The 27147-nt window shown below is 41.5% G+C and overlaps 1 protein-coding gene across 2 annotated transcripts in view; it reads left to right on the top strand.

The window, feature by feature from the left end:
- Ank2 (ankyrin 2) overlaps positions 1 to 27147 on the top strand; it is a 513191-nt gene that overhangs the window by 137725 nt on the left and 348319 nt on the right. Inside the window, exon 2 of one of the 2 annotated variants that reach the window (XM_050140008.1) lies at positions 2516 to 2576. The exons of the other annotated variant lie outside the window; for it this stretch is intronic. Within the exon in view, the coding sequence (XP_049995965.1) occupies positions 2556 to 2576 (21 nt within the window). The 5' untranslated portion in view covers positions 2516 to 2555. The remainder of the gene's footprint in view (positions 1 to 2515; positions 2577 to 27147) is intronic. 2 annotated transcript variants of the gene reach the window in all.

Raw genomic sequence — 27147 nt, 5'->3', positions numbered from 1 at the left:
TCAATAAATCTAACAATTTAAGAATACATATCTGATGTTTGCATGCCTAATTTATGCCAGGCATATCCTACTTACTATCCATAATTCTTTAAGTAACTTCATTTCATGCAGACACTGGAGGCTCGGTGCTCAGTAATTTGTACAAGGCCTGTAGTTAGCAAGAGGCTGTGCCAGGTCTTGAAGCCAGGCCAGTTCTTTGCCCTTGCCAGGCCTTTCCTGGTAAACCTCAGCCCACAGGCTTTGTCCTTTTTTTCTCTCACAAGGCAAATACTCTTGTAAAAAGCTTTCTCTGAAGTCAAACGATGCGACTGTGGGGTGAGTTTTCTTTGAGATTCTGTCCAGGAAAAGCATTGAAGTTGATGAATATACAAGCTCCTTCTGAAAAGGTATAAAACATTTGAATATAATGTGCCAAGCAGCGCAGTTTCCAAATGGATGCGCACAGTGAATCCAAGCTTGCTTTTGTATTGTTCTCAGTGCATTATCTGGGTCTCCTCACTGTCCCCAGTGCCAGATCATTCAGCGTCTCTCAGTCGGCCTGCTTCGTGATGTTAAGCCACATATGGGAAGTCCAGGAAGAACTTCTGAATTTTAAAGATTGCTTTAAAATTAATTAATCAAGAAAATGACAAAAACATAGAAGAATCTGTGAACTTTCTAAAGAAAATAAACCCGAAGTAAAGAGACAGGGACTAATGGTTTATGTAATGAACGCAATGAGACAGATTTTATTGGCAATAGAAAATGAATGAAATACTTAATAATGTGTGTAGCAAAGGTTCTGTATGGATTATATATGATGGTTTTGGAAAACTGAGAAGGAAGAGTCAAATAAGAAATGTGGTAGGCAGACACATATGCAGGACAAACACCCATATACATAAAATAATTCTTGGAAAATTAAGAAAAGAATATTGACCTGTGTCCTGCCAAATAGTGGAACACATCAGTCAGCTTCTAAATCAATGACTGTGTTCCTGTGGGCAGTACCCCCGCTGGAGGGGTCAAACAACCCTTCTGCAGGGGTCACCTAAGACCATTGGAAAACACAGATAGTCACAGTATGATTCAGAGCGGTGGCTAAAGTACAGTTAGGAAACAGTAATGGAAATAGTCTTACGGTTGGGGGTCGCCACAGCATGAGGAGCTGTATAAAATGGTTGCAGCAATAGGAAGGCCGAGAACCACTGCTCTAAATGATCATTGTGAAGTTCATGGCTGGATAAACTCTTCAGTAGCAGCTTAGTGCCCAGATTTGCACACATTAAAATGAGATGTATGGTGGGCAGAGAGATACTCAATGAGAGCGCTTGTTGTGGAAGAGTGAGCACCTGAGTTTGAATCGCCAGCACTCAGCATAGCCAGACATGGCTGTTGGTTCTTGTAACCTCAGAACTAGGGCTGGGAGTCGTGGTAAGATTTCCAGTGCTCCAGTGGATGGCCTCCAAACTATGCACACACGAACAGCACTGAGTTATTAAAAAAAAGTTAAGAAGGGAAGGAGGTTTAAGGGGAGTCAGGGAGGGGAGTAAGGATACGTGATGTATATGATCATATCTCATGTGTGAAATTATCAAAGAATGAAAAGAAAAATTGGGATGAGATAGGCTCCCCAATGGTCACTGTCAGCAAGCCTCGTCAAAATGGAGACGTGTAGTTCAGTGAGGGACTCCGTCTCAAGGCAGTGAGTCAGAGAGCAGTAGAGAAAGACACCCGGTGTCCTGCCCTGCCCACCATATGTGCAGGAAAGGGCGTATACACATACACATGCACACAGTTATGTGCATATGCACCGCACACATACACATCATAAAGAGTGACATACAGGTCGTGTAGAATGTGGAATACAGGATGGTGGACTGATCGCATGCTGTGTAAGCTTATGTATCAGGTTTATAAGGAAACACATAGAAATACTCATAGACTTGAAGGGAGATGAATGAGGAAAAGCTGTGTTGGATTTAAACAGTGGAATAAGAGATTTCAATTTTTCTAAAGTTCAATTGTTAGAGTGCTTCAACAGTAAGGTTTTAATTTTCTGTAGTACACTGTAAAGTGAACAACAAGCATGAAAGTAACAGAATTGGCTACCTAACAGTTTTTATTTAAGTTAAATTAACATATTTGTGGGTGCATAGAAGTGAGCCAAGTGTTAATCAAGATATATGGCTTCGCGTTGTCTACTAAACTAAACTTAAGCCGAGAGCCATTTGTATGAATAAACACAAATATTTCCATTGCTCATAATCCCCTCAAACATTCCCCTAGCAATTCATATAATGATGGAAATTCTCATATATTCTGGAATTTATGCCTCTGGCATATTATATGCTATTTTTATATTATATTTTGTCTGCTTTTTTGAGTACTTGAAATAATGGTTTTGTTTTAGTCTTTCGCATTAGAAAGAGCTGTCTCAGTGTGCACTGCGAACTTACTTTTAGTTCAAATCTAACTACTGTTAATGACATGTGATTCCAAACTTCTAATGTTTTCTCTCTTCTTTTCCTTTTAGGTAAGTAACTGATCAGGGACATGAAGAACTGACATTTCAAATGACAACCATGTTGCAAAAGGTACTTTTGGTATTTTAATGTTATTTTAAAAGAATCCGATCCAAAGAACATGGGGGCTAGAATATAACTCACTACTCCTTTGCTTGAAAATCTTGTGAATCAGATATAAAGATATATCATTAATCATTTTAAATTATGAAGAAAGTAAGTATGATGATCCCTTTTTCTGTGTTGGAGCAGTTATTATCAATATAATATTACGTGGGAATGGAAAAGGAAACCGTCTTTTCCTCAAGCCTCATTTCTGGGAAATGCAGGAGGAAGCTGTCTGACTGTAACAGGTAGAACAGGTCACACTGGGATTTATTCCGTACTCAGTTCTCAGTTCTGTTCTTAGGGTTTATTTTCTGGGGTCAAACTGTCTTCAGAATTACAGCTTTCATTTCTTTAAGGGGTGTTTGATTCTTGTATAATTAACTCAGAGCGCATCCATATAAAGAATTCTCCAGGGGAAGAAATATGTGCACAGAAATTGTTTTTTGATTAAGAAAATATAGGGAAACAGGGAACATATCACATGGAGGAACCACAGGGTATGAAATTCCTCACTCTGGGGCATCACACATGTGATGTTTGGAATTATGTTCTTTTTAAAAGGCATGATCATATCCAGGAGAATTTTTTTCTCTAGAAGTAATCTTCAAAATATTGTAGAAACTATCTCAATATCATTACAGAGAAAAAAAATCTACATTATAAACTATCAGGCTAGCTGTATGATGATGTCACAGCATTTGTAGCCGTGGTGTTTTGGTTATTAAAAAGTCTGTGTTGTCCCTTCACACAAGGTTAATAACTAAGCACAAATGACTAGATGATGTTGGAGATACAGAAGAGGAGAAAAGATCTGTTCCTTTTTTTTAAATAAAAATTACCATTTTAAAGAACTTCCAGTTTTGCTGAGAAATTCTCTTGTAAAAGTTTGACCACTGAGGAGGCATTGTCTGAGGCCGTGTTTGAAAGAAAAAAAGGTTTAGGAAATAACTTCACGCTGAAATGTTTATGCTCTTTGAATGATGACATTTAATTAGAATAAATTTCTATACTTTGCATTGCTTTATACACAGTTCTTGAAGAGTTTTATTATTGTTGCTAATAAGAGAACACCGTTCCACTTGGGCTGTTTTCAGGGAGGGTGGACAGCACTCTGTCTTGTTTGATGACTAATAGTGTTTGTAGAAGGATCTAATAATATCATTTCATTTACTTGAAGTACAAGCAAGCGAGGCTTCCCAATGTGAGCGGCAGGTTAGAGCTGGAGAGAGTCCGTGGGGCAGTTGAGGGATTTGTGGTGATTTGGGAATGACCGTTTCATACTCTATTGGGGGAACCGACTTTGGAAGGCTGGCCCACTGAGTAGGGGAGCTTTATCCCTTCATCCTATGCTTTCCTTTCCACGGGAGACGTCTCTCAGTTCTGGCTTGTGTCCTTTACCTCTGTTTAGGACCTAAACTTTAGATATATGTCCCTGATTTCCACATTAGAATCTATGTTTAGTATGAAGTCTAGTCTAGTTATACAGAAGAAGGCAGTAAAAGGAAATTGAAATAATTAAGACGGTTAAGTGTGAAACCAGGTGATCCAGATATATCATTCATAGATTTCAGATACCTTACTTAACATGTAAGAACTGGAATAAAATATCAAAGACTAAAATTTTCCTCCATTAGGGAGTAGGGTAGTCTATACTGACATGGTCATTGATACACCTATTTTTTTTGTTTGTTTGCTCATGATAACCAAAAATTTTCATCTAAAAGTCAATATGCCAGTTTGTATCTTTGAACATAAATCAGATGCAGTCCTTGAGACATGTCCCGAAATAATGGGACATTGACCTTTCCTTCTACCCATGAATAATCTGTTTGAACTTTAGGTAACTACATCTAGCAAACTGTTCATTTTATGTGATTATTTTCTCCTGAAGCACATATATCGTTGCTAATAATGATAGAATTAGATTTGTTTGTCTTGATTGATTTAAGTATTTCTAACCAACAAATCAAATGGGAGCTCATAGTTTTCTCATTAAATATAATTAGATGTAGCGTCTCTATGACACTGTAATTGTATTTTACATCTAGTTTTTGTGACTAGAGAAAATAATACTCTCATTTCTTATTTTTTCCTGCTGTTTGGGGTTAAAGGCATTCACAATCTTCATTAAAATGTGTTCTTTCTTTGTTGTGGAAAAAAAAGATAAATTAAAAATTTGGTAAGCTAAAGATCACCACCTACTCTTACAAACGGAAAAAGAATAGACTTTTCAAAGAAAAGTATTTATTCTATGAGTTTTTCTTTATCGTACCTGGGACCCCAACCCTTTGTTGTGAACCTGTGTATAAGAGAGAATCCAGAGAAAGCAGGGACTGGGACGAGAGCTCAGCTGGTAGAGTGTTTGTCATGCATGCACCAAGACTTCAGTTCCGTCACCATCACTGCTGGTGCCACACCATTGACACTAGCAACTTCAGCCCAGAACCGTGTGCTTTGATCCCAGTGCAAGAGGGCACTGACAGGTGGAAATTAGAGGGACACTGGCCAGCCAGCCCAACTGTATTGGTAAGGTCAGAGGGTCACTGGCCAGCCAGCCCAACTGCATTGGTAAGGTCAGAGGGTCACTGGCCAGCCAGCCCAACTGCATTGGCAAGGTCAAGATTCAGTGAAGATGCTGTCTCGAAAAATAAGGTGGAGAGATGATTGAGAAAGGTGCAATATCAACCTCTGGCTTCCATGCGCAAGTGCATGACTGTGGATGTGTATGCATGTGTACACACGAACATGTGCACACTCACAGAGGAACATGTACACACACACACGAACATCTACACAGACAAAGTAAAAAAGAAAATATAGGGATCTGACAAAAGAAATGAAGGTTTTTTCAGATTTTTTTTTATTGATTTTTATTGAGCTCTACATTTTTCTCTGTTCCCCTCCCTGCCTCTCCCCTCCCCCCTCCAAACCTCCCCCAATGTCCCCATGCTCGAATTTACTCAAAAGATCTTGCCTTTTTCTACTTCCCATGTAGATTAGATCTATGTACATCTCTTTTAGGGTCCTCATTGTTGTCTAAGTTCTCTGGGATTGTGGTTTGTAGTAGAGTTTTGACGAGTTTGTTGATGACTTTTTCAAAACAAAAGTCGTTCCCCTGGCTCACAATTCATTTACGTAACTCCTGTCTGTCAGGTAGTCTAAGAGGAACTAGTGATGATCTACTGTGTTGGTCTTATGATTAGACAAGGAACAAGAGCAAGATCTGTGTGACTTGCCAACCAAATTCTTCACTGATTATGCAAACAAATAACCAAATATGTACGTCCCTTTGGGGCGTATTAGAAGGACTTTCCCACGAACTTATATCAATCACAGAAGTCTCCGAGTCCTGAGTCTGCATACTTAGAACAAAGCATAGGAGGGAAGTATGACTTTGGCCTGATCAGAGGATTGAAACCAGAAATAGAAATTTTATGGAAGAGTTCATGCCCTCCTTACATGCATCTGGCTCTCTTCAGTTTGCTTCCATCAGCTGTGGTTGCTCAATGGTGCAAAGAAAATGTTATCAAATATTAACAGTTTTCAGAAGTGCTTTTGAGCACCTCCAATAATTGTAAGCATTGCAAAACTTATAGGAAGTGCCCATCTCAGGGAAGCTTTATTCAGCTCCACAGGGCATGGCGTCCCCTCCAGTTCCCAAGAGCTACTCTTGAGTGAGACTCAAAAGCAGGGCACACTCATTGCAGATAGGGGATAAGTGTGTGCTTCATGTGTGTGTGGGAGCCAGCAGGAGACAGCAGAATTTTGCAGATGGATGAAAAAGTACTTGAAATAACCCAACTCAACTTTTAGTCAAGGATCCAGTGCATTGGGAATTATTCATTAAAATATGTTGAACTTCCCAGATCTGAATGCATGTATTTCTGTCCAGTATAAATAGCCAAATACTGAGACTTCAAAAGGAACCAATTATCCTCTGTCTTCCTCACTTTAGAAGGAGAATAATATTTGGAGGACAATACACTTCTAACAGATCTTAGAGGCAGTGTTTGAAAACTGTTTAAAGACAAACCTACTGTGTGCCTCCCTTTAAAGAGAGTTGGAAATACCTGTTTGTGCTCCCCAAATAATTTATAATGATTAACAGACGCCCAAGACAAAATCTTTGTGATTCGAAGAGTTTGGTTTATTATTTAGTGTTGGCTTTTTAAAGTATATGTACCCAGAGGGCAGCTAACTAGCATAATACTTTTTCTAGTTTTGTGCACAGAACAAAGCTTCCTGATAAAACATTTTCCACCAAACATTTAAATCTTGGATTTTGTAGCATTTTCAAATCTTAGATTTTGGGACCAAAGGTGATCAACATGATTTTAATCTTAATCTTTTGATGCTCAGCTGAACTTACATTCTTTCTGTGAGCCTCAGGGTCGGCACTGCCAACTGTACACTGTGTCACACAGGGTTTTAGCTTTCTTTTCGTTCACATTTTATTTTTATTTTCTGCTGAGTCAAACAAAATCTACAGAGGGGAAAAAAAATCAAACTGGACAAGTTGTAGGTCATCAGTGAGGTGGAAAAGTTGAATGAATAAACAAAATTGGATTCACAGGAGATAAATGGATAAAAATAATGGGAAAGTACAAGCAAATAAAATATTATTTGTTTTAGTAATATAATAAAAATCATTCTGAAATTTCACACATTTTAAAATTTCACACAGTTTTTTTTTTGGTGTGTAAATAAAGGGTATATGCATTAGATATGTGGGAAAGGAAGGAGGAGTGATCTGATTCTTACTTTAAAGGGCTTTCATTAGATCGTCCACAGGTTAAGATTGACTGATTGGATGGGTTTAATTACTCAGGCTCTGAGATTGATTACATCTTGTGCATTTCTGAATCTGTTAACTTTTCCCAATGGATATCTGTATAATTGTCTGAAAGTGTGTTGTTAACTAAGCTTTGTATGTATGTGAGGCCAGGTGGGAGCGAGCGATTTATGAATAAGGTTTGAAATCCAGACGCAAATATTTAGCATCTTCTCAATAAGTCAGAGTGAGCAATACAGCAAGTCTTTGCAGTTAAAGAATTTCACAGAATGCCCGGTTCTGAGAGGATGTACATCAGCATCTACCCGGAGGGATGCTGGGTTTACCATAAATCCTTGTCATGTGACTCTTGCATTTAAAGTCAGCATTTGCCTTGTGTTTTATGAGGCAGGGTCACTATATAGCTCAGACTTGGGTTTATGATCCTCTTCCCTTAGCCTCTTCAGTGCTGGGATTCAGTGGGTGCTACCTGGTTTAGTTCCATGTGTACCACCATGCTGGCTCAGTATTGTGTGCACCACCAAACTGGCTCAGTATCATGTGTACCACTAAGCTGGCTCAGTACCGTGTGTGCCACCATGCTGGCTCTGTTCCAGGTGTGTACCACCATGCTGGCTCCAATACAGTGTGTACCACCGTGCTGGCTGAGTACTGTGTGTGTACCACCATTTTGGCTCAGTACCACGTGTGCCACCATGCTGGCTCCATTACAGGTGTGTACCACCATGATAACATAACTTTTTATTGTGATAAAACATGTACTATGATTAATATGTCTAAAACAAAGTATCACACTGTCGTTTTCCCATTACGCTGCCAGTGGCACCAGAGAGAAGCTTACTTGCCTTACTCTAGGTATTTCTGCTAGCTCATTCAGGTTAAAGAACAGGAAAGATGGTATGAGAGCCAAATAGTTGGAACACTATTTAAAATAGAAAAATAGCTTAAGCTTCTAAAGAGAGCGAGCTAAACATATTTCTGTTTAATTGGTTTTTGTGCAAAAATCTGTATTTTTGTGTTAGGGGCTAAAAACAGAAAATGCTTTTAGTTCAAAATATTTTTCTCTTTTTTGACGAATATTCTGAAATGATATGTTAAACAAAAAGCAAAGGTCAGGTAGTGGTGGCACACGCCTTTAATCCCAGCACTTGGGAGGCAGAGACAGGTGGATCTCTGTGAGTTCAAGGCCTGTTTGTTTACAGAGTGAGTTCCAGGACAGGCTACAAAGCTATAGAGAAACCCTGTCTCTGAAAACAAACAAACAAACAAACAAACAAACAAAAAGACAGACAGACAAAGAAAAAAAAAACACCCAAGGAGAAATTTGCTTTGGGCCCTTTCAAACATAGTTCCTTTTGATGAACAGACGAGCCAAACCTTGAATGTGCTGAAAACAGTTTTGCTTGGGATTCTTTCATTTCCATAAAGACGTATCAGGCAGAATTCTGCTGGTATAACACTCCCACGAAGAGAGAAGTCTGTCGGGATGCATGTAGGGATATGAGACATTAATATCATTTTACATACCAATTCCAGTTCCCCTTACTTCCCCTACTTTTTACCTCCCCCTTCTCATCCCCCCCATCCACTCCTCAGAGGGGGTAAGGCCTTTCTTGGGGAGTCAAAGTCTGGCATACCAACTTCCCCTCCGTATCAAGGCTGAGCAAAGTATCCCACCATAGGGAGGGAATGGGCTCCAAGAAGCTGGTTCATGCACCTGGGATAGGTCCAGGTGCCACCGCCAGCCCTCAACACCCCCCCCCCCACACACACACAAAACAAATCAAGCCACATAACTATCACCCACATCCAGAAGGTTTAGTTTGGTCCCATTCATATTCCCCAGATGTCAGCTCCCACTAGTTCAGGTTAGCTGTCTCTGTGGTTTTCCCCATCATGCTCTTGACCCCTCCCCCCTTAGTCATATGATCCCTCCTCCCTCTCTTCAGCTGAACTCCAGGAGCTCAGCCCAGTGGTTGGCTGTGGGTCTTTTTAATAACAACAAACATCCTTTATTTTCATCTGTAGAAATATAATTTGAACATTCCCGTATTCCTTATGAGCAATGTGTAGATTAACACAAAGAAGACATTCCTTTGTTTATTTTCCTCTTGCCATGGGGAGATCTTACCCAGTGCATTGCTGTGGTCATTCTGTAGGTCTTCTTTAGCTCTTAGTACACACACACACACACACACACACACACATTTGAGGATCAAGGATGTGCTCTTCTGCTCTATCTCCCATTTTCTGTGCTTAATTTCAAGTATCAACTAGTCAAAATTTATATTGAAAAGCAGGAATTTCTAAGAACCATAACTATTTACACACATGCTATCAGCAGAATGTTTTATTGGTTATTAATCCAAGGGAATTCTATATGTAATCTTATGGAACATTTATCTGCAATAGATTTCTTTATTATTTTAGTTTTATAATTTGTTATTATGAGGAAATCATTTTGAGGTTTATGAGATGCCATCTATCCAAGTTATCTTTTTTTTTTTTTTATTTCCAGTTGTTTTGAAACAAGGACTTGTTCGGTCTAGACTGGCCTTGAAATTACCCTGTAGCAGAGGCTGGCTGGCCTTGACATCCAATTCTCCTCACTCAAGTGCTGGGATCACAAGCATGCTTCATTTCATCTTAGCGCTTGTATATTTTGAAAAGATTATAAAAGGCAATTCATTCTTACTTCCTCTATTTGGGCTTATGCTTAAATGTTTGTTGCCATGGCAGCTAAGAAAAATATATTAGGCTTTCATGGCTAAGTGTCAAATAGCATGATCTTCTACACATAGCGCTTGGGTTTATAGCATTTCAGCACAGCATCTTTGCCCTTGGGTGTGTCAGCCTGGGAACTGTTATCTGACTGGCAGCAGAGTGAGAGAACTGTCTAGAAACCACGAGACGGCTGCTAGCTTCAGCTCCAGTACCGGCTAGCACTGTGGCCTTGGACAATGACAGGCAGCCTAAACTCAGTTTCTTGAATTGATAAATACAGAAGCAAAATGGGTGGATGACTTCAAAGCTTCTAAAGTTCTTTTTAATCAAGTACTGCAGGGAATAAAATCGAAGGATTGCTCTGGCTGATCTTGGTCCTGTACCCAGCCCTAGGACCTTTGTACCCCTTAAATGGAAGCTTCAAGGAGAGGCTAATTATTTTGGGGGAGGATTTTGGAAAGGGAATGATATTTGAGTAGGTCTGTATTCTAACACACTGTGCCAGCACCTGCAACATTCGCGTATGATTGGTTAGTTATCTTTGTATATAGCCTGATTATCTATCCCTGATGCTTGTCTGTGTGAGGGTTACTATTGCTGTGATGAGATACCATGACCAAAGCCACTAGGGGAGGAAAGGGTTTATTTGGCTTACACTTCCACATCACTGTTCATCGTCTTTGGAGGACAAGTCAAGACAGGACTCAAACAAGGCAGAAACCTGGAGGCAGGAGATGATGCAGAGGCCATGGAGGAGTGCTGCTTCCTGGCTTGGTCCCTATGGCTTGCTCAATCTGCCTTGTTATAGAACTCAGGACCACCAGCTGAGGGATGGCTCCACCCACAATGGGCTGGGCCCTCCCCCATCCATTGCCAATTAAGAAAATGCCATACAGGCTTGCCGACAGCCCAGTATTACGGAGGCGGTTTCTCAAATGGGCTGGGCTTCCCTCCTCTCAGATGACTCTAGCCTGTATCAAAGTGCATAAAATCAACCAGCACAACAACTCAGTGTGGAACTGGGTTGCCTACTACCTGCACGAAGTCTGCTTAACATACTATGAGAAGGACTGAGAAGGGTTATCTGATTTAGCCTAGCTAGGCAGTTTGATGGACAGCTTTGAATTTCACTGGTGTGTTTAGCACTCTCGAGTAGGTACCCCAAAGGGCCATGCGTTAGAATTTGAACAGTAAAAGGAATCAAATGGGAACTGAAAGATGAGCATTAAGTAATGTCCTGAGTACAGCAATTGGACGAATCCTGGGCATTCTCATTATTCTGTTACTAGACACCAGAATAAGGAGAAAAGAGGGATCTGGGAAGCAATACAGCAAAATGCCCAAATTCTTAGAATTTGGTTCAAGCCAGAAGGAAAGGATCTCTGGCCGTCAGCATAGACTTTAAACGACTCTTCCCGCTGTGAACTATTTTACTCACAGCTCTGCTTTAAGGGTTCAAACGACAGTACTCTCAGGCGTCGGTGTAAAAAATGAAAGGGTGATATATGCAAATCAATCTTTAAATTAAGTTACAAAGTGGTTATATTGATGTTTAGCAGCTCTGTAGAGCTTCTGAAACAGCAAAAGGTTTGACTTGTGTGTTAGTGGCTAACATTCACGTTAGACAACCAGTGCGCATTCTGGCTACTGCTTAGTGGGAAAACTGGTTTGCAAAAACAGACTGGTAAGATTGCTCAGGAGGTAACAGTCCACCAGGACAGGCTGGAAGCTGGCGTTCAGTCCTGGGAGAGCGTGGTGGTTGGAGAGAACCGACTGCACAGAGCTGCCCTCTGACCTCCACGTGCACACCTTGTATGAACTTTTCACATCATGCACCTGCATAATAGAAAATAAGTTACTAAAAATAGGTGAATTAAAATCTGACTTATCATATAATTATAGTGACTTAAATTGCCAGACAGCCAACATAATAAGTCATTACCCAAATTATGGAAGATCTATGAATTAAACACACACACACACACACACACACACAAATAGTTTAAAGAGAAATTTAGTGTCATGAAAATTTTTGCAACTTACTAACTAAAACATTCCATATAGCTGAGTTGGTCAGTGCTTGCCTAGCATGTAGAAAGCCCTGGGTCCCCCATGAGAAGACAGAGGCAGGACTTCAGGTCATCCTTGCTTAGAGAGGGAGTTCACGGCCACATGTGGCTGCAAGGGACTGTTCAAAAAAACACGCAAGCAAACAAGCAAGAATCAGGAAACAATAACAAAAGCTTGTCCACTGTGTTCTCACCCGGGTTACTTGAAAAAAAACTGCACTCATTTTCAAGGTTACTGTAAGTTTTAAAAAAGATTTATTTGCTTATTTTATGTATACGAGTGCTCTATCTGCATGCACACCTGTACACCAGAAGAGGGTATCTGATCTCCCTACAGATGGTTGGGAGCCACCATGTGGTCGCTGGGAGTTGAACTCAGGACCTCTGAGCCATTTCTCCAGCCCTCTACTGTAATGATTGTTAATGGCCTAGGACAGAAACTCATTCTGAAATACGTGGAGAGCAATGAAGATCACACCTGATCTTGTCAGATCTCCAAAGCAGGGCCAGGTCTTGTTAGTACTGCGCTGAGAGAATGTGAAAGCACCAGGTAAACCTTGAAACTCCCTGGAAAGGATTTGACTCATACTCAAGTGCAGCAATCTGTATCTTAGGAGAGTAGCAGCCAGCCATTTTCCATCTGGCCACGAGAAGTGGTTGTCACCGCTTTAGGAACATGTAGCTTTGCTCTATTATTAAGATAGAAGGTACGCCTGCCTGCTGCAGATCCCATTAACTGCGAGTTATGTTTTAGAATAAAAACTTCACATGGTTTAAAGAAAATAATAACGTTAATTTGGCAGGCCCCTAACAAAATGAAGCGTGGTATCCTAGTTCACATCAGCTGTCTAGTAGAGGCAGCCTAGGAGGGAGGAGGGAATCTTAATTGAGATCTTATCCAGATCAGATTGGCTGGTGGGCTTCTCTGGTGGGGGTTTGTCTTGACTCTTCATTGGTGTGGGCAACATCATGCCCTGGGCAGGGAGTCCTCACTGCACAAAATATCTGGCCTTTGAGAGAGCAAATTGCTTTTCCCCATGGTGTCTACTTCGGTCTCTCACCCTGACTTCCATCAGTGGTAGATCGTAGCTTGTGTGTTATTTGTGCCTGTAATAGTGACAGAATGAGACCAGAACATCTGGGATAGTGTTGAGGAGGACAGAAGGAAGTTCCTCAATGGAATTTATCATTCAAAAAATCATGAGGTACTAAGAATGCTGTAAGCATTTGGGGCTATTTGCGTGAGGTAATCTTGAAGAACTCTGGAAGAGCTAGCTGGGACAGAATATAAGGAGTAGCTTAATTAAAATTATAGAGTATGAAATGAGTGTCCTTCCTGGATTACATGAAGGCACCCCGAGTTGGGGACTTTTGATAGAGCCTCCTTGCCAGCCTGCTTCTTTCGGAAGCTGATGCGATACATTGCTAAGATACTCTCTTATCGTCCCACGAGAAACCAGAACAAAATTATAAATGATATGTCATGTCTATTGTAGATTTGCTGACAAAAGTCAAGCATATTCCAGATATTGACGGCATCGTAGTCACACTGCTGTCTATTGATTTCATCCTAGCTAAGCTGGCATCATTGATCGCGTTGTGGTCACGCTGCCATCTTTTGCTAAGCTGGAGTCATTCTCTCTAAAATGTCGCCTGCCCACAGTGGAGGAATCAGTCACAGTTATGTGGAACTTGTGATTATGTCTTTGGCTCGCTGTGTAGGTGTGTGACTTTGTTCTTGAGATCGTTCAAACACATTCCCACGTGTTTTCCAGGCCAATAGACTTTCTCATCGCAAATAACCAGAGCAAGACAAGGCTGTCTCTAGACCCTCTTCACACTTAATTAAGAAGGTCCCTGCTGAGCCATTACCCTATAAAGTTTATTGGCATTTTCTGATTTTTCTAATGGCCCATTATGCTCATTTTGTTTGAAAAATGTAAAAAGAAGAAATTGACATGCATCTTTTTGGAATGCATTAGAAAAAAATCATTCTATATTCAAATGAGTAGAATCATCTGGGTTCACTTATTTATTATGCTTTACAATATTGACTGTGGCTTGGTAAGAGGATTCAGGCTGTAAAAGAGCTCGATCTGCAAGCACAACTACCTGAGTTTAACCCCAGACCCACAGTGGAAGAGGAGAACTGACTTCTTTCCTGCCAGCGTCCTTTGACTTCACACAAGCACATCTCCGGTTACACACGCACACACAGCACACACCCATAGACACATAGCACTGATAATAGCAATTAAAATCATTAAAAGCTCTCTCCTAAGTAATGATTGCAATCATATTTTAAGAACAGTACAAATACAGGGAAAAGAGTGTTATTCTGTATGTCCTTATTTATATATTTAAAATTTATTTTGTGGCTGTGAGGACTGGACATAGGCGTCCTAAGTGTTCTTCCTTTTCAACTAGGATTTGAAGTAATCATGAAGTTTGCGTTTTCTTCTTGTTCCAGTTCTTTGTTTGTTTTTGCTTTTTGTTTTTTGAGACGGGATCTCACGTAACCTAGGCTGGCTTTGAACTTACTACGCTGCTGAGGTTGGCTTTGAACTCCTGGCCTCTCTTAACAGCTCCCACACCTAGCTGAAGTAATAATTGTCTGAGCCAGCCCCTTTTATTTTCCTAAGTTGATGCAATTAGGAAATGTTGTAACAAAAAGCACAACATGTTTTTTTAAATGTATATGTTATCTTGTTAGCACTTCTGATTAAGGAGGAAAAAGACTTTGCTGGGCATTCCCATTTTTCATCTATAAAATGCACATTTTCTTAAATGATGCAACTATTTGGCCATAATGATTGTTAGGGGTTGTAGCGGGTTCTCCCTGGAACTGGTATATTTAAGTCTACATTGTTGGTGTCTCAGAAGGCAAGCAGACCTGGATATGGTTCTTTAAGAAGGTATTAAATAAATGAGTCATCGGTACGAGTCCTGATCCCGCATCACTGGTGTCTTTGTAAGAAGTAGACTTGAGACTCAGACGTGGGAGGACAGAGGCCTGAGCATGAGCACAGAGAAGACTCTATGGTGCCACAGGAAGGAGGGAAGTAAGGCGGAGAGAGGGCTCGGGAGAGGCCAGCTTTATCAGCATCGTGGTCCTCAACTTGGAGCACCCAGAATGGAGAGAAAATAACTGTCTGTTGCTTAAAGCAGCTAGCTTTAGTTTTTCTTTCTTCTTAAAAATTAAATGATAGGACATCGGTAATGTATATTTTCTGGTCAAAATATACTTGGCTCCCTCCTTCAAAGTCCTCTGGTTCCAGGATGTCTCTAATTTGTGCTATAAGCTATTGTGGCCAGTTTAAGAATGACTCATGTCGTATTTACTACTTTGATGCAAGTGTATTCTAACGCAGCCTTGCAAAGAACAAGATAAATTGCTTCAGGGTTATGAGAGAGGGAAGAAACGGAAAGAGCCATGTGGCAGCCGCTCCAGAGCGAGCTGGTTTGCTCTGACAAATGCTCGTCCTATTTTGGGGATTCATTTTACTTTTGGGTTTGTGTGCTCAGCACATTAATCTTCCCTTTGCTTCTGTCATGGCCAGTATGGGCACTATCCAGCTGCTCATGCTAATTCTTTCCTAAGAAATCGTCTGTCTCTTGACCTTAAGTTATGGTCTTCAGGTGAAGGCAGAGGCAGTCCTGGATTACGGTGAGAAACTATTTTGCTTTCTGAGTTAGACTCTTCCTTGATTAGTCTAGACCTAGAGGTTTATCCTGAGACTCAGACTTCTGTCTTTCTGAGGACCATAGACCTAACATTTCCCTTCTATTAGGTGTGGCTGCTGTGGTGGGCTCTTCCCTTTGCTCTCAGGAAGTGGCGAGCTATTCAAATGTTAGGGGAGCCTTTTCTCTACTAAGTTTACAGTAGGTAGAGGTGTGTCAGGAGGTGAAGGTGGGGTCTCTGACCTGGGGACTGCAGTGTCTTTGAATGACCATCTTGATTTTGATAGACAATGGGCATCATTGCTTCCAGTCTCATGTGAAGGAGTTGGCGAGAAGGATGTGGTGAAGGAGCGGAGGATTGAGAGTGGAATAAGATTCTGTGAGGAAGGAGAGAGCCCTCTTCTACAGGTACCTTCCTGCTTGCCGGAAAAGTTCTGTCTGGGAGAAATCACAAATAGGGGAGCAAGACTATCACTTAGGAAAGCCTCGGAGTGATAACTATATGTGTGTATGTGTGTGGGGAGTGTGCACACGGGCATGTGCAAGAATATTTGTAAAGACAGCAGACAAGAGTAACAAATGGGATCCCCCGACATGTACAATACCTCAAGAGAGAAACCAAAATAGCCAAGCACTGTTACCAGGGTTTGGTCAGCACTCACATAGAAGAGGACATAGCATCTCAAGGCTTCAAAGGTGGAGCACACCAGGAAGCCTGTGCTGTGTAACAGAGCCTCTCATCCTTTAGAAGTGATTGAAAAATCGAGCAAATCTACAGAGTAATTACTGTAGAACACGGACGTTCTTTTATTCTAGTTGATGAAACAGTGCCACCTAGTGGATTTCCTTCAGATATCAGCCATCATAAAAATCTGGTGGCATCAAAGTTGAGCATAAAGAAAGCCCCTAGGTGGACTGTCACCCTGAGATGATCCCTGTAGGTGAGGTCTCTCTGTTTGCCGTGGATTCCCTAGGAACTCATTAATTAATGAACAAATTAACTATTAAAATTTATTTCTAGTTCATATTTTTTACTTCTTCCTGGAGAATAGTCTATGAGAATAGAATATCAGAAAATAGAATACTAGAAATAAAAGAAACATATATGAAAAAATGTTTTAAAAACCTGTGCATTTTAGAGACTTTTTTTTCAAGACAGGGTTTCTCTGTGTAGCAGACCGGCTGTCCTCAAACTCACAGAGATCCGCCTGCCTTTGCCTTCTGAGTACTGGGGTTAAAGGTGTGCACCACTATGCCAGGCTCATTTTTGAGTTTTGTACCCAGCTCCTATTGCAAAGTGAGTGAGCTGATACTTCTTAGAAATTAAAATATTTAAAAAACCCACTGTGGTAGTTTGGGGACTCACTTTCATGACCATTTTGGACCTATGTGGTGATGGATATCTGCAATTCCAAACTTGGGTACATCACAGCCTTGGGTTGTACATAGCACAGGCTGACCCTTATCATCACTCTGCCCCAGTCTTTGCCCTGCTTGGGTTGCAGCTTCATGTCTGCTGTCAACTTCTTTTTTAAAAAAACAGAAACTTAAACTTTTTTTTTATATTAGAGTGTGTGTTTGTGTGCTTGCACGCGTGCATGCATGCGTGTGTAGTGCAGTGTATTTGTGGAGGTCAGAGGTCAGTCTGTTGGAAGTGTTACCCTTCTCCGACCACGTAGCATTCAGTGACTGGATTCAGGTCGTCAACTCTGGCAGCAAGCACCCTTCCAGGCAGAGCCCTGCTCCTTGCCTGCGGCTGTCACCTTCCCAATTAAACTGTCAATTTATGTTTGCAGAGAAAGTCGTTGCCACAGGTTCCCATTTTGTGGTCTGATAGTTTTATGAGGGTGTAACCTTCCCTGCCCCCTGTTTCCAGGGCCTTAGTAACTGTCACCATCTTAGCAGCAAACGTGTGGAACAATCATGGTCTCCTGACTTGTGTACCAATGTTTGTTTGGGAATGGAACACTCTTAGGCATTTACAACATTGTGTGTGTTCTTCTACATTTAAAAAAAATTTCTTTGCCCATTACTCAGATCAGTTTTTAAAATCCATCTCTTTATTTTTCTTTTAAGACAGTGATAAAGAGAAGCCATAGCTTAGTAACCCATAGGTCATTTGCCAGAAAGTACGGTAGAGATTGGAGGAGCCAATTGTTTAGAACGTTAGCAGGGCAGAGAATATTGAGGGATTAGTGACATTAAAAATTGATTCTATCAGAACATATAAGAGGAAGATCTAACTGCTTACCAAATATTACCACTGAGGTCATTTCTAATATTGATTATAATGCAGAGTGATGTGATCAGTGTTAGGAATATTTCCTAAGTGAGCTCTCTGACGACGCAAAAATTCCCAATCAAGCCAAATCAAAACAAACCGAATTAAGAAACATCCAGGTTTAATGGAAGATCTGCACTCTCGGGTGGCCCTGAGGGAAAACCGGGGAGCCGCAGGAACATTACCCCCGGGAGGAAGAAAGGGGGATCTTTCTTCTTTTGGGGGATCATTTAAGTACCCCGAGGAGTGGTCCTGACCCCACCCCCAGGGAGGGGTCAGGACCTGGCCTGCTGGGATTTGAAGTCCAGACTAGGCCTGTGGGCTGAGATAGATGCCAGGGACTGGGGCCTAGGCTCCCAGCCTAACAATCAGGTCTCAGAGGCTTTCCGGGTGTCCAAGACTCTGTGCACTGTAGAGCAGGGTCTCCATATGTTCCGACTGATGGGCCACCATTTGACAGCAGGACCGCTACACCATAACTAAGACATCAGCTCAGGATTTACCTTCCAGGAACTCCAAAGAAAAGCTCCTATTGTTATCTTTGAGCATATTCTCCTCATGGAGAACAGTATTTTGTGGTCAGAGATCTTCAAGTATATTGCTTTGTCCCTGAGACGCAGCTTCTGACCTGAGCCTTTAGCCAAGCAGAATATGAGCCATTCATGTGTGGAGCAATTGCTGATGCAATTCTAGAATCTAAGATCCCTGGGAGGAGGAATGGGGACTTTGAAACCCTTCTTGTTAGCAACAGAACTTTGGAATTACTTTAAAGGTTGGGAAAGCATGCTGAGATGCGTGAAGAGTTTGGCTGCTTTGGCATCAAAGTTCAGTGTATCTTTAAGACATCTAAGTTTTCAGTTATACTATCCTAAAATCACATGACAGTGAACAGGACCTGACAGCCAGCACCGGTAGACAAGAAAGGGAGAAATCTCATGGGGCCCACCCCGAGACAGAGAACTGTGGCAACCAAGGGCTGCTGAGAGTGGCAGAATTAGTCCTCTTCAGGGATGGCCTCCAAGTGGTTAGTTCAGCACCCATACATATACAAGCAGCACTAACCAAACCCATCAGGTTGCATTTCTATGTGGATGCACACACACACACACACACACACACACACACACACACACACACACACACACACCAATAACAAGGAAAGGCTATGCATTTGAGAGGGAGCGAAAGAAGAATGGGAGAGGTGAGGGAAGGGGGAAATGATGTAACACTACAAATCTTCCCAAAATAAATAAAACATCCGAGCATGGTGGTTTATAGCTGTAACCCCAGCCCTTGAGAAACAGAAGCAGGAGGATTTCTACATAGCAAGGTCCTGTCTCTAAAGCCAACAAAAATAATATTAATAAAACACTTAGAAGAGTGGATGGCATGATGATAGCGGTTTTTGATGTTTTTTTTTAGATTTATAACACAGGTAAATTGCTCCTTTATTCTTCAAAACATTTCTTTTTTTATTTTTTATTTTTTTAATTAATTTATTTATTTATTAAAGATTTCTGTCTCTTCCCCACCGCCGCCTCCCCTTTCCCTCCCCCAATCAAATCCCCCTCCCTCGTCAGCCCAAAAAGCAATCAGGGTTCCCTGCCCTGTGGGAAGTCCAAGGACCACCCACCTCCATCCAGGTCTAGTAAGGTGAGCATCCGCGAAACTGCCTAGGCTCCCACGAAACCAATAGGTCCAGTAGAATCAAAAACCCATTGCCATTGTTCTTGAGGTCTCAGTAGTCCTCCTTGTCCGCTATGTTATCAGGCGATGAAAGGAGACAGAGACAGAGACCCACATTGGAGCACCGGACTGAAATCTCAAGGTCCAAATCAAGAGCAGAAGGAGAGAGAGAGCACAAGCAAGGAACTCAGGACCGCGAGGGGTGCACCCACACACTGAGACAATGGGGATGTTCTATCAGGAACTCACCAAGGCCAGCTGGCCTGGGTCTGAAAAAGCCTGGGTCAAAACTGTTTTTGATGTTTTTATCACTAGCATTATACTTTGAAGATAATTGGTTTCTTTATTTTTATGCTGCTTTATTTTTTTGAGACAAAGGTTCATGTAGCCCAGGTTGAACTTGTCTCCCCCTGCCGGCCTTGCTAAGGTTGTCCATCACATCTGGTGGTATGCAGTCCTGGATTCCATTTCTGCAGAATTCTGGTTCCCCATGTTCAAAACAATGGTTGTAGGTATCCCAGGGAGCTCTTGGCTCTAAATGTCTTCTGTATCTTGGGGTTTGAGTGTGTTGTATGTAGACAAAGTGACAAGGTTGGGATTTATGAAATTCCACAAAGTGGTGCTGTAAAATGGAACCTGTACACCCCCTTCTTCCTCTACCTCATTTTATTGTAGACATTTAGAAGACGGGATCTGGGGGGTGGGAAAAGGAGTTGAGTGTGAAAGGATATAATTTAATTTCTCTCCTGGCACTTTCCGGTAAAGGGCTTTCATTAGGAGCTCAGATTGGTGTTTAGTTACAAGCCTTATGGATCAAAGCTATTTCATATGTCAGATGTGATTTAGATGGTTTCGGACTACGTAGGGCAAACAAGGATGGATTTTAGTGGCCTTGATAGCGAAGTCTGTGGTCTATTTTCTGCTCTATTACACTAATACTTATATCTAACAGGAGCCAAAGAACACATGTGTAAGGGTTATCTTTGCAAAAATCAACCACCTCTGCTAGCCAGCTAAGTCTTCCTATCATTTAATTGTTCTGGGAAGGCCTAGCATGCATCCCTTTATTTTCCTAATTAATAAGAAATGATATATTGAATTAGCTGCTCTGCTCTAGCCTCTTATCTCTTAATTCAGATGATCTCATTCACAGACTACTGCACAATTATTTTATTTGTAGTTAATAGACCAAGGAAATGATCTTTGGAGTTGACAGGCCTGTTAGACAATACTTTCCTTTAATTTGGGTTAATTCAACTATCCATTTATCAGGAATTAAAAAAATAATTTTATGGGGTCTGGTGACATATGTCTTTAATTCCAGTGCTGGGGAGGTTGAGGCAGGAGGATCAGGAGATCAAGATCATTTTTCTCTATATATCATATTCGAGGCCAGTTAGGGCTGCATGAGACCATGTCTCATAAAATATGATTTCTCTGTGATAAGGGAAGGATAATGGCAAGTGACAATGGATAACGGGCTATTTAATGACTGTTCTGTAAAAGGTCTCCATATTTAGGAGTGTCAGAGCTTACAAGCCTAGTTTTGTTTACTATGTCTGTCTCCCCCGCCCCCCACTCTAGACACCTCTGAATGGGTAAGTCCCTGAGTAGGGAGGGTGGTTTGTACATGACAACCCCAAGATTACAATTTTAGCATAGTAAAACTAGAATTAGCTAATTCTAACTAATTAGATTAGTTAGTTAGATTAAAACTAAACTAACTAGATTAGCTAGTTTCTACTGTAGGACTGAGGTAGATAGCATAGAAGAGAGGACATAAAATGCTGCCCTTGGAGTGACACAGCTGTCCTTGGCCTGGAGAGGATGACATCTTAGACGGAAGAAAAAATAGTATCTAATGCATAGAGCTCCACCTTCCAGAGTTGGTTACCACTAGGGAAAAGTACCTTACCAAGAGAGCAATATTTTGTGAGTCAGGAGTGTGCCAATTAAAAATTCATAGAATCCACTTACAACATTTAAGCAGTTGTGCACCAGCGAGAATGAGTCAGACGCTGTGGTAACAACCACAAGCTCCCTGGCTTAAAATTCTTCCACGGGTGCACCTTGGGCTGGTGGTCTCTGCTCTCTCTTGTCATCTGACTTATGACCCGGCACAGCCTCCACTACCTGGAGCACCGAAACTGCAACGGAAAAGATGTTGACAAACGGAGCTTTTCCCAGAACCCCCAAGCACGCACTGCCTTCTCTACTCCGAGGTGCTGGATGCCCGCAGCCCACGTGATTCAGGAGGGTGACTGGGAGAGAGTTAAGCTGCTAGCCAGTAGACCTTGGGGAGGAGTCTCCGACCTTAGCATTCTGTGGTCATCTTGCACACAGCCGCAGCAGAGCGAGCAAATACTTTGTTAATGATTTTCTAGGCTTTGGCTTTAGAAGCCTAGTGATCCTTGTTTTCCTTGGCTTTGTCAGAGGTGGGAGCTGAGGGTAATCCAGAAGGCACCAGAGCCCTTCTGGGTGGGTTCCCGGCAGAGCTGCCTCTATGCCTGGATGTGGAGAGCACATCAGCTTTTAGGAGTCCAAACCCTGGGGAAGTTCACGGGTCTATGGCGTTAGTCAGCATTGCCCCTAGTCTAATGGGCCCGAAAGGAGTGCTTAAAATCAATGACATTCAGGGGGTGGCATTTCAGACAAACAGAAGGCAGACAGTGGCATTTTCAGTCACAGACCAAGTTTACTCGCTGTGTTTAACTTATAAAAAAAAAAAGTGGTGGCATTTTCAGTCACAGACCAAGTTTACTCGCCGTGTTTAACTTATAAAAAAAAAGTGAGGTCTACTTAGCACAGTAGGAATAGCATGGGGTCAACTAATTTGGGGGCTCATGACAATAAAACTCTAAATTTCTTCGTGCCAGATACCATGCCAAGCTCTTCCCCAGATTGTGTTATTGAATCTTCAGTGGCGCTTTGGGAGGTGGGTGTCATTATCTCAATTAGAGGAAGGCAGACTGAACTCCAGCTAGGGTACCTATTTCCCCTACACGGTGGAGCTGGCGACAGCGGTGTTCTGTGTCGGACATCTGCTTCCTTTAGAAACACCCTTTATCTGTGATGGTGCTCAGCTGAGGGGCTCTTGACAAACTGAAATGTAAAACTTAAAGTCTCCACCCGGTGTCCCCCCCCCCCCCCACCTTCCTGGTCATTACTGGTTTGATTTGGTGCAGAAAGAGCCCAGCAGCATTCTTATGAGTGGCTTCAGGTTCATCAAGCACACAATACCTGATCCTCCGTAAGACCACAACTAAACATTTGCTTTACACCCATTACTCCTGATTACACCTTTTAATTAAGGGCTGGTTTTAGGAAGTGCACCTATTTTATGGCTAGCCATTTTATTTTGCTCATTAAGAGAAGACATATGCCTTAAATTTGAATGGGAATCTTTGTTTCATGAGCATGTATCATATAAGGTGCTTACAGGTTGCTCTGAATTAGGGCCCCACATGTATAGAGTTATTCAACTATACTTCCATACCCTTCAGATGTGGGAAGGAGGAGCCTACAAAATTAGGGCGACATTAGAGGTTATAATTCAGCTAGCTGGTTCCAGGAAGCCTGAAGGCATGTATTTTCAAAAGGTGCTATTCTGGTGAGCTCCAAAACATTAATTTATCAAATGAAAATAAATGGGTGCTGTGTTTGGTGCCCAGGCAGACAACTCGGGAGAAGCGGCGAGGCACACGGGACTAAGTTGTCACATAGACTTGGTTCCCGTCTACGGTGTCTCACAAGTAGCCATGAGACACTCAACTCTTTAAATCATCATTTAGAAACTGACTTCCGGATAGTTACTGTATGGAGTTTGTAGTTCCTAACTTGTAGGTGTCTTCTGAGGATGAAATGTATAGTAATAGGTAGACCTGGTGTGAGCCGGGACGGCTAGTCCCAGCATGGTGAAGCCCCTGAACCAGGACTAAGGTCTCCTATATCAGCAGATGTACTTATAGGGCGGAAGGCGTAGCTGAATGGTGGCGTTTACCCAGCATGTGATATTCTGGTTCAGTCGTCAGGGCCACAAAAAGCCAAACCTAGAACAGACGTCCTATTCTCCTTATATCTACAAACCATACTGTGGCAAGGACAAATTTTTATGGTAGCCACTAATCTTGTGTGGAAAATTTTAAATTCTTAGTTTACTCCTTTTCTGAGTCACTCCTCTCTCACTGACCTCCCCAGCCCTGTTTTTCTTTTGTGGTGCAGGTCACTTTGTCGCTATCCCTCCAAATTAATACATTTCCGTAAGTAAGCCTCAGGAAGTACCGTTTAAAAGTGTTAGGAAGTTCCTGAAATTTACATGATTTACAGGGCTCCTCCAGCGATACAGTAATGTTTTGAGGCAGGGGGAGACATCTCAGCAGAGTTGCCTCAGAGCCGCGTGAAGCCAGAGGGATGCAGCTTTCAGTAGTTATTGCCCATGATGAGGCGAACTTTTGATGATGTCAGTTAGAGTCACCCCATAAACCCAGTGGCTCCCTAAATTAGACTTGGGTCCATTGTTGTAACCCTGTTAAGAATGAGTAGAGGTTTGTTCATATCTTCCCAGGAAAAGTCACAGAACATGTCTTTTGCACATGGGGCCACAAGCAAACAAGGCAAGTGTTCTACTTCTGAGACACATTCCCAGCCCAACTCTTACCATTTTATTACATGCATTTCCTAATGTATACATGTATATCCATATTGAATGTTCTTGTCTCTATATCCTTTTCTACCTGAATCAGAAATAAGATGAGAAACAGGGGATGGAGATGATATACCTATAGGTTGAAGGTAACGGGGAAACTAATCACGTAGATCACACAGACCATGCAATACTTAGGTACTGGCGGTCTGAACAGTTATTTAGGGGTTGGCAGTTGCCCTGGCTTATGTTAAAAACCAGCATCTTAAGGTGGGTGGTAGGGGCACACACCTTTAATCCCAGCACTCAGTAGGTGGAGGCAGGTGGATTTCTTTGAGTCTGAGGCCAGTCTGGTCTACAGAGAGTCCCAGGATAGTCAGGGCTACACAAAAGGACCCTGCCTAGAAAAACAAACAAACCAACAAACACAAAACCCAGCATGATGGAGAAATATAATCTAGAGATATATACATATTATGTACAATATAATATATGTATATTATATAGGTCTTGAAATTTGGAACTTGTCTGTGTTCTACCTTCCTAATTTTTTTTAAACTAGTGGTCCCACATAAAAGTTTAGCTTGGATTAAAGTTTACTCTGTTTTGTTTTCTTGTCTTTAAGCAATGAAAACTAGCAGCAATATCTAATTAAAGCTTCATGGGCCTGGTGAAGGAAGAGACAAATTAATAAGCCATATTAGAGTCAAGAAAGGAATCAAATTATATGATACATGAATAACTGTCTGGAATCAATGAAGGGGTGCAAACAGGAAACAGCTTTGATTATCTCTCAATATTTAATTTAAATAAATTCTGCCATTTCTCTTTCCTTGAATTGGATATTTTCTCAAGTAACCTTCTACCTTTTTTTGGTCACTTTAATGTGATAAAATGGTCTCATTTGTAAACAGTAGGAGTCTTGGCCAAATACAGCCAGCCTTTATTCCAATGTCTAATTGGAAAGTCCTGTCTCCCTCCTGCTTCGGAACTGACCTGTGACTGACCGTGGTCAGACTGAGAGAGCCGCTGTTACACCTTCCGAGTCCTTGCCCATCCTTTTGCTTTTGGGTCTCTTGTGGAGACACGAAGATAGCGCTTAGAGAAATGGAAGCCAAGGTGTTGTCTTTTCCGGTCCATTTGCTAAGGCCGCTGGACTTGAGTGAGGGTGTTTCTGGTACGTTTTAGAGTCAGCCGGGTCCTGATAGTCATTTCCCGCTGCAATGCAATGCTTGCCTCTCAGCATTCAGCAGCTTCTGAGCCGTGAGCACTCACGTGACCTATGCCCCGGTAACTGCTCAAAGTTAGTTTTATTGCTTTCATCTGGAAAGAAGTTGGATTATTTACAGCTGGGAAAACCTACAAACTTCTCCAAAGAAGTTTGGTCCCTCTTTGTCCCATGCGGCTTACTTTGTGAGCCTACAGCATTCTCTACCTAAAATTCTCTTCAGAAGAAACAGTATCCCAAAGGATTCTGTAAACTATTTTTATAACTCCTCACAGGATGGGTGCCTGCCATGTTCACTGCCTGAGGCTTTGGCTTAATTCCTGAGCTAAGGGGGTTTTATGCTAGATTTTTATTCAAATGTACTAACTAAACTGATTGGAAAAGGATAAATCATACAGTGTGAGAGTGATGTATAGAAAGTACTCGATAGCATTCAGTATATAATGAGATCATTAAGAAGATATGACAGAAATGAATAAAGGATAAAAAATAAATAGCTCAAAAAATGAGACCAGCAGTTGTTCCACAAGCAATTGTGATTGCGTGTACAACCCTAAAAATAACCTTTCTTCTTCACTTGCCTCCCCTTCTCCCTCAGCCTTCATTCTAAAGCTTTATGCCGCTCTCTGGGTCACAATGCCTTCCCTCCATGAGATAGCATCTTTATTTTGTTCCCCACTGCGTATCCAGTGCTTCCCCACAGCAGATGTTCATGCATTTGTGGGATGAATGCATAGATAAATGAAAGAATTCACAGAAAGTGAATTGAAATACTTATATATTTGCATTCTGTATCGAAGAAGATTTAAAACTGAAAACACCAGCGTGGGAATATTAGTGTGTTCTCATTCTTGAGGTGTAAATCAGTGAGAGGTGCACCTTTTTGATCAAATAATTCCATGTCTAGAAATTTATTTTAAGACAGGCTGGAGAGATGGCTCTTGGTTAAGAGCACTGACTCCTCTTGCAGAGGACCAGGGTTCAAATCCCAGCATCCACGTGGTGGTGCACAGCTGCCTGTAATTTCAGTTCTAGGGGATCTGACGCCCTCTTCTGGCCTCCTGGGCATTGCATGTACATTGTACTCAGACATATGTAGGCAAAACAACCATACACATAATAGAATAGAATATTAAAAGAGAAATTTATCCCAAGAAAAAATTGTTGTAAAGTATACAAAGGTACACTTGGCTATTTAATAATGTATTATTTTTAAAGGAAAATTATTATTCAGTGGAACACCTATTAATAAATCAGAAATTTACACTTACAAGACAATCAAATATTGCTTAGTCATTCTAAAGCGACTTTATAAACCAATATCTGTTGATATCAAAGGTATTTGCGCAATCAGATATTGTGGCACACACCTATAATCCAGCACATGGGAAGTAGGCACAGGAGGGTTTGGAGTTCACGATCATCCTCAGCT

The sequence above is a fragment of the Alexandromys fortis genome, unplaced genomic scaffold (genome assembly GCF_014885135.2).
Source record: "Alexandromys fortis isolate MF-2015 unplaced genomic scaffold, M_Fortis_MF-2015_v1.1 scaffold_19, whole genome shotgun sequence".
NCBI classification, from domain to species: Eukaryota; Metazoa; Chordata; class Mammalia; order Rodentia; family Cricetidae; genus Alexandromys; species Alexandromys fortis.
Note: the sequence above shows the minus strand (reverse complement) of the source record. Positions and strands in the feature narration are given on the sequence as shown.